General features: G+C 36.0%; 1 protein-coding gene across 3 annotated transcripts in view; it reads left to right on the top strand.

Annotated features, from left to right (window-relative positions):
• Positions 1 to 16631, top strand: part of LOC144435214 (extracellular serine/threonine protein kinase FAM20C-like) — a 36533-nt gene that overhangs the window by 6986 nt on the left and 12916 nt on the right. For 2 of the 3 annotated variants that reach the window (XM_078123795.1, XM_078123796.1), the window contains 2 exons: positions 8903 to 9027; positions 15430 to 15508. In XM_078123795.1, coding sequence (XP_077979921.1) covers positions 8903 to 9027; positions 15430 to 15508 — 204 coding nt within the window. Of the gene's footprint in view, positions 1 to 5478; positions 5506 to 8902; positions 9028 to 15429; positions 15509 to 16631 lie in introns of all 3 variants that reach the window. The other variant, XM_078123794.1, reaches the window with a different exon arrangement.

The following is a 16631-nucleotide window of genomic DNA, read 5'->3' as shown; positions in this document are numbered from 1 at the left end:
ACTTGTCAGTTATATTTCGTATTGTCTAGCGTATACATGTACATCATAAATGTTGACAATTTGGAAAATGAAAGCCTAACAGAATAACGTACAAAGTGTACTTAGTTGTATTCAGAATACCAAGATATTCAAAGATTTCTGTTAAAATATCCGAACAAAATTGATAACACGTTACCGCTGTTCGGATAATCTTAAATAAACAGTCCTTTGTGGAACTGTTCATCTTTCGATGATTGGTTGCACAAAGAAGTAGAACATGTGGTCTTAAACATATATGCCTCCATCAATATTACGATGTGTCAATTCAATTGTTTTACCTGTAATGTACCAACTGTTTACATACGTTAGAACACTGTATTACATAGATAATCACATTGGTAATACAGCTTAGAATTATTTTTCTACGAAATTGCTCGTTGTTATGGATTGCAACAGCTTGCAAAGTACTGAAATAACATAAAGGAAACTATAGTCAGGAAGTTGGTAATTTGTCATGATCGTTTCACGTCAGTGTGAAAAATTTTACTTAGGAAAGCAACGTAATCATGTTCAGATCAGGTACTGGAGGGAAATAGGAAATCTGAGTTAGACATATTTTATGAATAATTAAAGGAACCATTAAATTGTAGCTGAAACTGTTATGCTTTCAGGATGTTGTACATCCAATATAAATATTGGTTTTCATTTTTGTCTGTCTGTCTGTCTGTCTGTCTGTCTGTCTGTCTGTCTGTCCGTCTGTGTCTCTGTCCCAGTCTCTGTCTCTGTCTCTGTCTCTGTGTCTCTCTGTGTCTCTGTGTCTCTCTCTCAGTCTGTCTCTGTCTGTCTGTCTGTCTCTGTCTCTGTCTGTCTCTCTCTGTCTCTCTCGCTCTGTCTCTCTCGCTCTCTCGCTCTGTCTCTCTCTCTCTCTCTCTCTCTCTCTCTCTCTCTCTCTCTCTCTCTCTCTCTCTCTCTCTCTCTCTCTCTCTCTCTCTCTCTCTCTCTCTCTCTCTCTCTCTCTCTGTTTTCATTTCAAAAGAAACTAAGGTTTGAATAATATAGGCAAAAGGTTAATGGAGTGGGTGCACAACACAGTTTACATGTATTTCTTATCCCAGTCTTTTTTGTGCCCTTAACTTTACATCAAACCAATTCAGACCAACGTGTCAATTTGTTGTATCAAGCATCACACTATGCAAATGAGCCCATACAGTATATCGTACTGTTTACGCAACATTTTGTGGTTTTATCATAAATTGAACAATTACACAAAAACTTCATCAATAATCATCAATCGTTTGAACTACAAGACTTCAAGCCAGTGATTATAGTTTGACCACATTGTGTGGCATGACGGTGCTAATAATAGGTAGAAGGGTAAAGTTCACAAATACAGACGTATTACATGGATATTTTCTATGTTTGTATTTGCTATGGTTTGTAGTTCAGTTAGCAAGATTGATGAGCTACTGAGTTGAGTCCATGTCTCTCCCATCATGCATCATGCCAATCAAAGACTTAATGTAGTCACTTTGAATGTTGACAACTGGCATAGACCAAACATAACCCTGAACTTAACCGTGTATGGCTCAGGCGCTTCTTCAAGACATGGTTTCTTACTTAGTTATCACAGTTCATTTTATTGACTTCAGAGTTAACATTTGACTTTTTAACTCGGAGCCATATACTACTTGTATTGCAGTGAAAGTACAGTCCACTCTGATTTTGATGATAGTCTAGAATGTAACATGTATCTTATATGTTTGTTTTGTTGCCATGGTGAGTGGTAAGCGTGCCTCTTTGGCCTTTGCTTTCTGTTGTAAAATAGAGGAGAAAGAAAAGACGTTTTGTTCCTGTCTTTGTTGTTAGTGTAAAGTGTCACAATGCTTGTCTTGTGGGTTTGGCCCATGTTTAACATGTAATTAGAGCGGCTGACGGGCAAAATAAAATATAATCAGCGCTACTGCATGTACTGTGTATGCTATTCAGTGGTATCCACGTCGTTCTTTTCAAAAAGAATTTATAAACGAATGCTTTCAATTGTGAACTGGTACGACGAAATTCTACTTGTTTATCATTAGGTAGCACGAAATTCATACTGTTAACTCAGCTTTTTATTGCATTGTACTCGGAACTTTTAAAAATATATTTCAACTCGATATCGATAAATTTCTGAGTTTTTTTAACAAGTGAAAAGAAACCTTGCAAATGTGTGTTTGCGTTTCGTATGAACGTATGTTAACCCACGTCTTACCTAGTGAATAGGATGTTTGCCATTTGTTTGTTACAAACTGTGTATGCAAATCGATTGATGGAGTTTACTATATGGAGTAACCTTTAAAATGCAACTTTTCAGTAAAGAGCAAACCATGAATACAACTATAGAGCTATAACACTTGTAGGGATTGGCAAAACAGATTTGAATTATTATGTAGCTTATACAGGTATGGAATATACCGTAAGTGCCGTAAGCAGGCTATGAATGGTAGTTTGACAGAATAAAAGCAAGCCTATACCCTGCAACATATGGTTTTAGTTCTTGTCAATTCCATAACGGTTGATTTTGTTTGAGAAGTATATAATATATCCTTTATACGTCACTTCCGACCACGTGATGTATGTCACTTCCGATCACGTACAAATACTTCCGACTGGCATCATCTAATTGCCCAATCAATCCCACCTTGATAAAATATAATTCTTTTCAAAGTTTAATACCACCATCTCTTTGAATGAAAGATGCACACTTCCTTTCTATAGTGTGATCAGCTTTTCATCCTCTTATCACGGTGGTAAAATTAATTGTCATTCAATTATAAACGTATGAAAGCCCGTTAGTGCCATCTACAAAAGCAAAAAAAATATCTCGTGCGCATGACTTATTATCTCGTGTGCACGAGATATTATCTTTCATATAAACGAGATGATATAAATTCCGGTACGCAAAATTGTAACGTAGATTTACAACAGTTATGTTGTTTCTTTTCATTATTCATTGTTCTGTTATTTACTTGGTTGGTTGGTTGATTAGTTGGTTTGTTTGTTTGTTAATTATGTCTACAGATAGATAGGTAGGTAGTCAGTCAGTCAGTTAGTTAGTTACAGTAGTTAGTTAGTTAGTTAATTGCAGATGTTGAGTTTTGTAAGTTTGTTAGTCGGTATATTCTATCTTAATACTTTAATCATTTCAGTGACAAGACGGAAGTCCATTTTAATATAATTTAAACGATTCATAGACCAAAAATCTGCTGGTATCGTTGTGGCGGAAGAATTGCTGATTGCACTATGCTCAATAACATTATACCAAAAAGTGATAGAGACAGTGGAGAGACAGGAACACACACAGTAGACTAATCGATGTGACTAAAAGTCTGATGAAGTACATCATTAATCATATTACATGTCAGATTCCAAGAGTCGACATATGTGAAAGAGTGCATTACGCAAAGTATACAATAGATAAGTTAAAACTCTTTCTGGCAAATATGGTCTTCATATTTATTTTTATGAAAATGGAATTCGTTGTTCGTCACAAAATGAAAATATGGTCCCTATACCCTCTCATAGACATTGTTTTTCCAGATACAATTACTCTATTGGTAGTAGTAAGCAGTCATTTCATACGAAAAAACCTTCAAGCTGTCGTACTCCGGGGCCGTACTATTAAGGAAGAGTTTCCATGGAAGTCAGTGTTCTTTTTTATCTCTTCAAACTTTGCCACATGAATGCTTGTTCCAGGCCCTTTTTAAAAACGAAAGAAATTTTGGAGTTCGTTGTTTTTTCAAGGAAAAATTAGACAAGATTACTTCTCCCTCATAGAAGGTGGCGGCCATATTGGATTCTAAAATGACTTAATTAGGATATCGTTTTGATCTTTATTTCAAAAAATTGTATGGTGACCCATGATTTTTTGTCTTGGTTTTATTTGAGAATGGGTCTGAGTTTTCATGAACAAAGTAACTATATTTATTTCCGGGGCACATACTACGATAAAAGAAAAACGCATCCCAGTAGCTTTAGTTTTCTTTTGATAATATGTGATGTCGTTGGAATGTATTTTTACCTGTCTAAAATGGTAAAACATCTTTCAGTTTTTCATGTACTAGTAATTGTTCAACATACCCGTTGGTTATTCCATTAGGTCTAAAAAATGTTACTGGACCCCACCTAGTTTTTCACTGCCGACCTTTTTTTTTTTTTTTTTTACATATTTGAGAAAAAAATAAAATAAAATCGCGAAAATTTTGAAGTTTCGCGAGAAATAGTGGCTGTGCGAACTGACATCAACTTAAAAAAAATAATATAAAACTGTTCTTCCGATCAGTAATGACTGTGCAGGAATCGATAACACAGAGACCATATGGAAAACAACAGACACGCACACATGCAAAAAAAAAATCTACCTACCCCACCTATTCTAAAATTCGAATTCAGCGTAATCGGCTGAATATCGTTTCGTTTGGTTGATTGAATGGTGCAAGACACTAAGTATGAATATCTGTATTAATTTACTGAGGATCGTTACCATTTACACAGTTCAGTTTCCAACGTGCAAGGATGCGATTGTTTCTTGCCCTTGCAATACGTTCAAAATATCGACCCCTTTTACAGTAAGTGTAGGCACCTGTTCGTTTAAGTAATGGGTTTTTTTCCAGGTAGCATATACATTTTTTTTACTGTAAAGTGTTAAAATAACGGCTATATGTACATGATGCATCGTCGCAAACAACAGCCTCTTTTATGGCACCGCGCGCGGAAGAAATAACAGCTCTGGTTTGCGAGAATGACATGATGTAAAAAACATTATAGGCAACCTTACATTTGTACATATACTACGTTTGTCTAGCAGAGTAATGTTTAAGTTGTTTTTACGCAGGTACCAGTCAATTTCCGTATCTTTTATCCAAATGAATGTATGTGCACGTTCAACCTTTTCAAAATAATTCAGTACATCACTTCATTTACAAATAAACACAGATGGTATTTCCTATAGTCTTAAATAGTAACAACAGAAGTCGGAAATCAACTTTAACTCGTACATGTAATATACTGCCACGTCAGATGTAAAGCATGTCAAAAAAAGCAAGCTTCAACGATGTTGCAAATGCTAACTAACGAATTGTAGTCGAAAATCTATCTCCAATATCCGACCAAGGCATGTGCCAACAACCTTACAACCACCACAAATACCCGCTTCTTCTCCCCCCAACAAACATACATAATAACATAATTCATAATCTCTCATCGTAATATTTAAGATAGGTTTGGATACAGCGTAGCAGGTACATGTATCTCCAATCAGTCAATCACGTGGTTGAGCTGATCCAAAGATAGATAATGAAACCAATTCAGATGATCTTTTCACTAGATAGGTAATATAATCGGAGTTTTGTTCCCGATCCCGGTACGATAAAATACTAACACGACTATACATCTCTTTTATATTTGAAAGAAACACCACTTAATGATTGTAAATGCTATTTTCTTTCATGCTTCATAAAGAAATGCCACTGTAAAAAGTTTGAAAAGGTAGGTCGAGCCCATTCAATGTCTATGCGTTGCTATGTCTCATCTCTTTTTAACTCACACATCGATGTCTCAAAATCATTGGTGGTTTATTGCTAACTGTCGAATGTGTATCATGTCACCCCTTGAACGTTTAAACTCACACCATGCACCACTGCACTTGTACGGAACTTGTTCTACTGTGGTCTGACAACTAACCATATTGCATCCTAATTGGTGATATCTTCGTCTCTCTGTTTTATCTTTGAGTGCCATTTTAGTTGACATTTAGACTACTAACACGTTGTCGTTATTAGTGGCCATGTACATAAATTTGTTTTCTCCCTTCTTTAACTTTCTCTTCTTCTTCTCAGTATTACGCATGCGTGTATAGTATCTGTACTTAGTACTTGGATCGTAATGTTTTTTTTCTTTGGCATGGTGTGGCTGATGTTTTCACGTACTTTCACTAAAATTGGATACGGCACCCATTTACTTTGTGGTCTGAGCTGTTTGTGTTTTGTATTTGTTTTATCGTGGTTGCATTTTTTCAAACGTTTCGTTAGTCATTCAATGGACAAAATTTGAAAACCAGCTTTGAAATCTGCTTACTGCAGAATCATCATTTCACAGACTGGATGTTCATTCTAGATAGAATGTTATTGAATTGTGATCTCTGTGTGTGTGAAAGATGAGGGAAAGGCTACAATGGACAGATCTATATCACACCAATGTAATGATTTCCATTCTTGGTGTTCATGTATCTATAATATCTTTATCGATTCATCCTCTCAGTGTTGTTGTCATCCTAGTTACTTTACAGGAGAAATGAAGATGCCTTAGGTTTTTTTCACTCATGAGACACGGTGTGTTTGACACAAACAGACATCTTCAAATACAAAAGAAACAATAATAGAGCTATCGCACACAGTGGGGATGTAGAAGTAGCCAAGTTACCATATTGCTTTTTAGTTGGAAAATAAACAATTGAAACCATTAAAATCACCAAGTCCATGACTGTGTACTTTTTTCAACAAAAAAAACTGTTTCTACTGCACTGTAAAAGAATAGCAATACTTTATCACTTTTCAATGTGATTGAGGAATGGATTCTCCTGTGTGTGTGGTGTCTCTATTATTGTAAGTCGAGAATTGAATTGTGTAATGTGAATGAAACTAAGGCAACTTCATTTCTCCTGTACACTGTTCTACCACAAATAGTGGATTTCATAATAGTCAGTCTTGGAGTTTAAATTTGAGATTCGACACACATAACATCTGTCTATTATGCGAATTCTTCGGGTAACCTTTGTTGAAACCTTTGCACCAAGTCATGTAAAAATGTGTCTTTTAGTCTAGTCAGAAAGTCCTAACAATTTTGCAATACGCTGAAGACGAACAGAGGTATAATGATTCTTATCTTGTCGATCGGTTTAAAAGTCTCCGTACTTACAAACATTTTCATCAATTAAAATATGAATTTCCAGGCAACTATTAATAGATAAACGGACGTTACCCATGTACGCTAATTTCAACCTTTTGTACATAAAGCTATTATAATTTAGTAATTCAACACCTGTTATTTTCAAATCGTAATCTTATATTGTGAATTGAAAAGAAATCAAATCAAATCCTTGGAAGAGTTAAGAAAACGACTCGATGAAAACTGAAAAATCGTAGCAAGACCTACATGTCAAATATGACCCGCCTCTTTGAAAATGATTCGATTAATGGCTTTTCGTGTGCCATTTTGACTTTTACGCGTGTATATTATAACCACAACTATACAACTAAAACATCGTGATGTGACACAAATCGATATTGGATATTGTTGAACGCAGGCACAGTTAATCCATTTTTGACATTCTCTTTGTCCATTTTTTTTTACATAATTGATCAACCAGCCGTCCCGCTTCAATTTGATGTATTCCCCCATTACCAACACATATACACATGGGTATAGATATATTGGTCTACCTTGTGTATCAAAACCTCAAATCTAAATTGAATAGATCGTAATGCTGTAGACAATTCATCATCCTGTAAGGATAGAACAAAGATTAGAATTATTGTATGTCCATAGAAATCATTAACATTTCAATTGGTATGGTTGGCATGGTTACAATATCAAAGTGAAAAATCTTAAAAACGCGTTTGGGTGTTCTACATGCCAGCTTAATATAAACATTCAATCACATTTGTAGTTTATATGGATATTGTAAATTTGAATATTTAATGATTGAGATCGCGTTTCTCAATGTCACATGAAAAGAGAGATGGATTCTCACCGCAATTCAACGTACCGTGCTCGTACGACATACAAAACGTTCTTGTATAAAGTTCCTCTATTACTGTATGTGTGTAACTGTTCTAGTCTAAGAATGATTTTCTTGCCAAGGCTGTTATCTTTTACATCTAATTACTGTAAGGGGTGAGATCTATAGTTCAATGTAGGATATAAAAGAATACATTCTTATACTTAGGCCTCAGACGCCCCCCCCCCCCACCCCCTTCTAACTAGATTGGCCAAAATTGAAAATTGCTTCAACCGCACAATCAATTTCATGTCAGTAGTATGAATATTAAGCCAATATATATAGTGCGTAAAAAAGCATACATTAAAAGGAAAATCGATTTTGTAGGATGAGAACTAAAATGGCTCAACCCCCCACCCCAAAGTAATATAATTTAGTTTGCTACATTGAACTATTGATATCGCCCCTAAAAGTGTGATGTTTGAATGTCAGATTTACATGTAACACTGTGCAAATTATGTATTGTTGCCGAGAAATTTCATGTGCCGATTTCAATTTTTGATATATCTAAATATTGAGCCCACTTCAATTGGCACTAGAGATATTACAATGTAATAAAAGCATCCACCATCTGCAAGTTTCTTTTTACAATTTCTCCATGACATTAAGACTTAGTCTAGTCCTAGAATACGCGCTGCAATCATCTCCAACAGAGAGAAAGAGAACGACAACGTAGCAACATAGCAACTATAGACTCACTAAGACTTAGTATACTAGTTTAAATCATTGGGTCGTCGTTCTCACAGTAGGGTCTCACAGCCTGGAGATATTCAATCCTTTTCATTGGTCGGTCATTAAAGTTAAGTGGAAAGTTTTCTATCTACAGTCATCGCTAATGAATTGCCTAAAGAGACAACGTCCGTTTTTTTAAATAAAAAATGTTGCCATATTCTACTAACACCGTAGTATCAAACCAAGACTCTGTGTTCGAAAACGAGTTTTCATTGTATCCGCCGTATTCCTTTTCCTGTCAATTTAGATACAGTGAGCTAAAGTGTTTTAGCCCTCAGGAAATGAATCACTGCTTGGAGTCGATGTTATCTTAAATTTTTAATTAAAGTAGACTAAGAGTTTTTTGTCTTTTATTATATTTTCTTCTCGTTGCAGTCGTAAAGTACCAGCATGGGAACGTTTCCAGAATGGGATCAATAGATATGCACTGTACAATCACAACGATCCGGTCATTCCTGAATTATTAAACAATATTGCCAATCTGGAGATTGCCGAAGTCGGTGAGTAAACGGAGTTGTAATTAGTCAGTAAATGTCTACAGACATAATGTCGAGTGAACTTCAAACAATATGCCGTAATCCATTTAGAACATTAGTTCCGCTCTTGTGATTAACACCGACAATGTTAAAACAATGAACTTTCACCTTCTTAAAAAATGCATGCATGTTTCATTGCATGTATGTATGTATGTATGTATGTATGTATGTATGTATGTATGTATGTATGTACGTATCCCTGTCTTCCCGCCTCTCTCTCTCTCGTGTTATCTATAACTTTTTCACAATAGAAATGTACTAGTATACCATTTCCAACAATTCCGTATTTTACTAGTGTATAAAGATAAAGTTGAACAAAAAATGAATATTTTGTCATCTAGCCTCAGATTCAAGTTTGTTCTTTCATTCACTTACTAATTACTTAGACAGGTCGGCTACCGTGATGTTTCTTCGCAAGGCAAGAAATACATATTCAGATATTTTGAGTTCAGGAGACATAATATTTCTAGACCATCCACAATAGTGAGGCAGCGGCCATTTTGAACGAACTTCATCATTATCGCTTTGTTGATCTAAAGCTTTGATTTGAATGCATGCTTGGGGTAACTCTCGTCCTCGCCAATTGTAAAATAATCAAAGTGAAACATATGAACCGAAGCAAAACAGGTAATTTTATAATCTAGGTTCTGGTTGACAGTCACTGTAAATTAAAGCAACCCTGGTCAGATGTGTCGGAATTCTGACGCCCAATGATGGCAATGGCCGTAAGTGCCACGGATTTGCATAATAAATCAATTTGTTCAATCCTACCGTAGTCACTGTGGTGCATGGAGAAGTTGTCCACGCAAATCGCAGCGTAATCTTATCGACTAATTACAATGTCTGTTCGACCACGATTCCGTATTTATCTCTGTGTCTGCGGTGACCTACTCTGGAACTATCGCGATGGTATTTTGAGAAGAAAGACGGGAGTAAATTCGCAAAAATGTTTTCATTCAAGAGGTGTAATGTCGTAGAACCATAGGTAATCTTTGTGATAACGGTGAAGAAAATACAGGACGTTTTGGCGGCAACGGGAGAACCGAACTACTACCTGCGGAAACAATACTTGTATTGCGAAAACTTTTGCAGTGACGAGAATTTCAGATTTTTTTTCCACGAAAATGTTTGAAATTGTCAAATTTGCTAAAAGAGACACTTAATAATAAACTACCTAACTAGGCGATGTCTACGAAACCATTGACAATATGAACTATATACAGTAATCCGAGTTGACATGCTAGGTCTGTTAGTTTTTACTGTTTCTAAACCTGATCCACCTTTCCGATAACCGTGATAACTCAAACTGATAAAGTGATTGTTAGTTTTAAGAGACTCGGTTTTGAAAGCTGACTGACAGACCAGTAAAAGCTTTCTCGAGCTGTAAGACCCATCATTTAATTTCTATCTCCCGGTCTGCCATCTCTGATCCCGCTGACAGCGTCTTTAATCGTAAATATAATCTCTACCATAGTACCATCACTTTTCGCATACATTGAAACCATAGTCAGATATCCCTACAAGTGAACGCATCATTGTGCAATTTGGCAGTTTTGTAATTTGGTTCGCTCAAGGTGATAGAGTGGCCACCACCAGTTATAGTAAAAAAAAAAACATCCAGATTTGTAATTCTCAATTATATCGAAGAAAAAAAAGTAGTTTAAGTCGTGGTCGTGTTTTTAAACATAAACTAAATGTAGCCCCCCCCCCCTAACAATATTGACCTTCCGTGACTACTGTAAGTTGGAATCAAATTGCATTTCGTGTTACTCGTAATGATGAATTAAAACGCACGAATACTTCATTTCATTGCCCAGCCACGTACATATTCGGTAACAAGAGACCGACATACGCATTCGCTGATTAATTGGCGATTTAAGCAGTGAAAATTTCATTATAAGGTCGCTACTAACATCGAGGCGATTTTCAATAGTGGTTTTCTAATGTTGAGAGTACAGTATCAGATTGATGGTACTCTCAGGGTACGTAGCGGTGGTGAATGTAAATCATTTGTAGATTTTACCTTCAAGAAAAATAACGTAATTATTAATTAATCTTTCACAATCAATTTTCCAAATATGTGATCAGGGAATTCAATCGTATCAAATTCACCCCCCCCCCCCTTACCGTCCTTCAAAGTGATCACAAAACTATACAAGTGGATATAAAAGGGATAGCAACGTTCTTGATAACAAAATATAGTCTTGTAATGAGTTTATGTTTTTGATTTTGAATTGTCAGTGGAAGTCTATATCGTTACGATAGCTGCATTCGTTTTGCAAAGATAACAGGAACATGATTAATAGACAAGTGAATAAAAATGTACTGAAATGTGCCTAGCAACAAGATCACGCCCATAGCATCTGCCAAATGATCACGTATATTGCAAAGATAACATCAGGGAATCATAGACAAGTGAACGAACATTAAAAATGTATGCAAATATATCTAGTAACATGACCACGCCCATAGCAACAACCAAGTGATCGTTTATAATGCAAAGATAACAACAGGGTTGGATAGGCAACTGGATAATCATTTAGCAAATGAACACCTATACCTAGCATGGATCAGCATGTGGGTAAACATTTTTAAAAAAACTGTACAGTTGCGCTACAACGCCAATGGCGCTATTTCTATATATGCCGTCAAAGAAAATGCATGCATTGATGTTTACAGTATATTAATACTGGAATAGTTTAATCGAGTTTTCGTGTAAGTATGTTCACCTGAGTAAAATCCACTTATAGACACAGTTTGTCCTTCTTTAAAAGAGTGTAAATTCCTGCACATACTTCATATGATATTGTACCTGCAATGAAAGATATTAGTCCGTTCGTCAGTGTGTTCCATTAGTCATCATATCGTCAAATCACTTACAATAATGTCATAAAATGTATTTGTCAAATATTAATGTTTTAGTGCATCATAAAAACTGAAAACATCAAACCTTATTTATGTTAAGCTGGCCTACCAGACACTGGTTCCATGTAATGGAAAATTGTATGAAATGACGTAATTTGTATTTTGTGTCTGGAAAAATAGAAATACAGACATATATGCACAACACAGACAGACAGGCAGACAGACACACAGCCAGACAGACAGACAGACAGACAGACAGACAGACAGACAGACAGACAGACAGACAGACAGACAGACAGACAGACAGACAGACACTCAGACAAGTAGGCAGGCAGGCAGGCAGGCAGACACAGACTCATACATACAGCACGCCCACCCGCGCGTACATAAGCAAGCACGCGTGCACAAACGCACATGCGCATGCACGACGGGGATATTCATTGGTTTCAAGCGACGCACTGTCATGTTGTGAACAAATTCTTGATATCCCAAAGAAGTAAATGTACATTAATTAGTTCGCAAGGTTTATGAGACATCATAAATTGTTCGTCACCGACTATAATGTACCACTGAAAATACGACTTTATTTCTGCAGTCCAAGAACACTTCTATATTTATCTTCTCTTTGCAAAGTACTTTGTACGCAATTTCGTTCACTTCGTCCAAGAAAATGTCACCACACAATGGGGAATCGCCCTTAAAAAGTAACATGCGCTCCTCGACCTAGCAAATTCGTGTTAGTCAATCAAGTGTTTCTGTCAACTTTCCCACACTACTGGCCGACAGGTGTTTGAATGTAAAATGAGGTTTTTGTTCGTTTGGAATTGTAGTAAGTATTGATATTACTCCCGAGGGAACAATCCACACACAGTCGGTTGTTACGGACGATGGGTTAGTAATATCCGGACGAGCGATAAAGTAGACGTTTGTGAACCACTACGAAATGTCACCACTTTATTTTGTCCTTCGTTGTCGTCAAAATAAATGACAAAAGGCACGTTATAGACTGTTGACACATTGTCTACCCACAGTAATCGCTCACTATCACCATAACCGTTAGTAACACGCCACGTTTCCTGACATTTTTATATCCCAAGAAAATTATATCATTAATTTTAGCCGGGATTTTCTGCTGCCTTGATTTGTGATTGATAACCAGTTCTACTGACAGCAGCGACATTGTGAACGTCATATTAACGCACCTTCTGCACAGTGATTATAAATCAAATTTCGCCATCAAAATTACCAACAAACGAACTGCATATGCTCTATTTCTTGAACGTTATATCACATCTCAGATTCATTATTGACTGCATAGATATGAGACAATGTCAGCTATTGGCCTAAACCAGTGTCATCCATTGACATAAAACCTATATAGGACGGTATCAGCCATTGGCCTAAACCCGATAAAACGATGTCAGTCATTGGCCTAAACAACTGTAATTCTGACAAATCATGACGGCTGTAATCAACGAAGAGTGAAACTGCGTACATCCGTGCGGAAATACTGGGTCTTACTTCTTAAACAAGTTGATATTTTCTCGAAAAGTATCACGTTTGATGTCGTCTTATCTGTGCAATTCAAAACGATCTTTGTATCTCAACCTCCTCCATCACGCCAATATAATCACTTTTTCAAAGCGACAGGATTCCCTCGATTAGTACTCAGTTCCCTCGGATTAGTCGTTTGTGGGGGTCAAAGGGTAGAGATCTTTCTTATCATGTGTGTTTACCGGTGCCAGGAGATGATCAAGGCATTTTTTCCGCGAGACTTCTATCTGTGTCGTAGTCTGTCAGTTAAATAGTCGCTTTTCAACCCAATGTGTAAACTTTGTAAGTGGGAAATTACAAGGCGGGTATTCATCATGGTCTGTACACACAATTTATCGTATCCGTCGATTTTTCTTCCCAGCGCATATTTCAATTTTAGCAATGAACGGTGACAATTGCACCTGTCTAAAGCTTCAACACTGTGACATGTGTATGAATATTTATGGGCGGGAATATATTAGGGAGAGGAAAAGGTGAATGTTCTCATTTGAATTAGTTCACCACGGTTTGTTGAAATTTTTAATACACCCCGAGGGACTAATTTAAGCGAAATCGTGACATCAAATCTTAAGTCGTTATGTACACACAGAAAAATCGTGCCAGGTGTTTTGGATACAGGACGGAATTTAATAATACGAATAACTTGAAGAAAAATACGTAATATTCCATATAGGCAAACACAATTTTACATCTTTACACGAGCTTGTCGATTTGTGTGCAAAAATATGTTCTGTTCTATAAATTATTGAAATACTGTACAATTTTTTTTTTTGCGATATGGAAGAATGCTATTAATACGGATCGAATGTGTGTTTTTCGAAGTTTGTCAAATTAGAGATGACCATTTAATTAAGACAATATTAGTTCGTATTCTTAGTTTAGTTTTCACAGTTCTTTTCCTTTTACGTAGGTTTATTTTCGAGGCAAGCGATTTGTTTAAAAACATATACTCTATTTACCGGTATAATCAAAACGCCGTTGTTGCATATCTCCATCTTTGACTCATTAGAAACTTACAGTGCGGATTACTCTATTTTGAACTTTGCCGGTCATCGCAGATGATGGCAAGATAAAGATTATCGCAAATTCCAGTCTCATTGTAATTTAATTCTTCTTTTTTTGTAAAAGACTTCCTGGTGTGATTTTTATATGGCAGAGTTAAAAGGAAAGGTGTCTTTAAGTTATTCATGCACCAATACAGCCCAGGGCAGTATTAATTAATGGTTTGCAAGCATAGACATTAAAATACGATCGCTCTCAGCGGACCTCGAATTCTCACACATCTATATGACTATATCCACGTTAATTCCATTACTCGGCAATGCCACATGAATAAATTCATGGTGTCCCATGTATTATAATTAGCTTGAGTAACACTTATTGAAGAGAAAGAACGCAAATATCTCCAGACCCAACAACACCCTACCCTTCCTTCCCACCCAACCCAACCCAACCAAATTGCGAGAATATTCAATCAATCGTCCCAAGTTTAATGTAATTAATTTTAGCCACTATTTGCTATAATTTTAGTCTACACTTGTTGGCAGTGCGATCATTTCCAATCTTCTTAAATTTCTTGGAATTGGTTTCATAAAATAGAATTAGTTGCCGTCTCACCTGTTACCTTCGATTCAGTAAAGCATTTAGCATAATGGGGGTAATCGTGAACTCTGAATACAACTTGTATCGAGACTATAATGTAGAATTATTTCATTTTGTAACGTACAATCGATCAATCATGTATGGAGTAACTCAAAGTATACTAAACCTACAATGAGATTCTGCGTCCAAACTGGATCTCAAATCCATTATTATTTCACAAGTGTCTTACAAAAAGATTAGTTGTACGACAGAAACGTATTAAACATTTAGGACATTAACATTCAACTCTATAGACGGTAAAGAGAGACTAAAATTAACAGATTATTTTCCCACTTGTCTTTCTAGATGAGAAATCCGGTGGTACACAGGTGAAATTGATCATAGACTTCATAGATGGCGGACAGGCTCTTTTTAAACCATGGAAGTAAGTAACAGTTAATAATATGTACATGTATGTGCTCGTACTAGTGTGTGATATTGATGACTGCATGTGTGTGTAATATTATAAATAGTATATATATATGTGTGTGTGTGTGTGTATACGTATATATATATATATATATATATATATATATATATATATATATATATATATATATATATATATATATATATATATATATATATATATATATATATATATATATCGTGGGTGTAGATATGTGTGCAAGTGTGTGGTGATTATATTTTCTCCATAATACGCATTTTCGGCAGTACAACACTTCCATTTCACACATAATATAATAAGTAAATATATTATAAACACTTATAAATAGCAGTATATATCCAAATAGCATAGGCGCTTAACAGGCACTGTTGAAAGTTAGAATACAATATATTCAATTGTGTATGTACTACAAGTATTTATTTTCTGTGTTCATCAATCATTATTTTAACGCCTTTGACACCAGGGATATCCTGTAATGCCGTGTAATTAATGACGAGTTCATTACTTTAATGACTAACACGGTTAGTGTTGTATCTTAACCCTTCACTGACACGTTAAACCAAACCAACTGACGGTCGGTCGGTGATACAACGTAAAATTGTTTATTGCACCGTTATTCACCTATGCTTATTCAGAAACCGACAGTTTACGTAGTGATGACGCAATTGTACGTTTAATCACGAGCCCCAGAGCCCCTTGCCGCGTTAATATACTGTGTAACCTGATAAGAATATCGAATAGCCTCGAGGATCGAAGAATTCCGTACTAGCGGTACGGTATACAAACGTTACCCCGTGTTTTTTCACCTGACCATTACGTAGTTTACGAGGTCACTTTTGTATAACGATAGACCACTGCGATGCATATACATGTATAACCCTAGGACATTTACATGTAATACAGGTGGCTTGATGAGAGAGTTTCAGACAACTGTTTTTTAAAAAAAAGCAATCTTTCCAGTCATGAATGCCTAATAGCATTTATGTTACACGCCATTTGACATGTGTCTCATGAAATTAAACAGTTTTGTACACTGGGGGACACGCTATCTTACTTGTATTTGTATATTACTACAGGAGAAATGAAGTTGCCTTGGTGT

The sequence above is a fragment of the Glandiceps talaboti genome, chromosome 5, assembly GCF_964340395.1.
Source record: "Glandiceps talaboti chromosome 5, keGlaTala1.1, whole genome shotgun sequence".
Taxonomy (NCBI): domain Eukaryota; kingdom Metazoa; phylum Hemichordata; class Enteropneusta; family Spengelidae; genus Glandiceps; species Glandiceps talaboti.
This window is presented reverse-complemented; position numbering and strand designations above follow the sequence as displayed.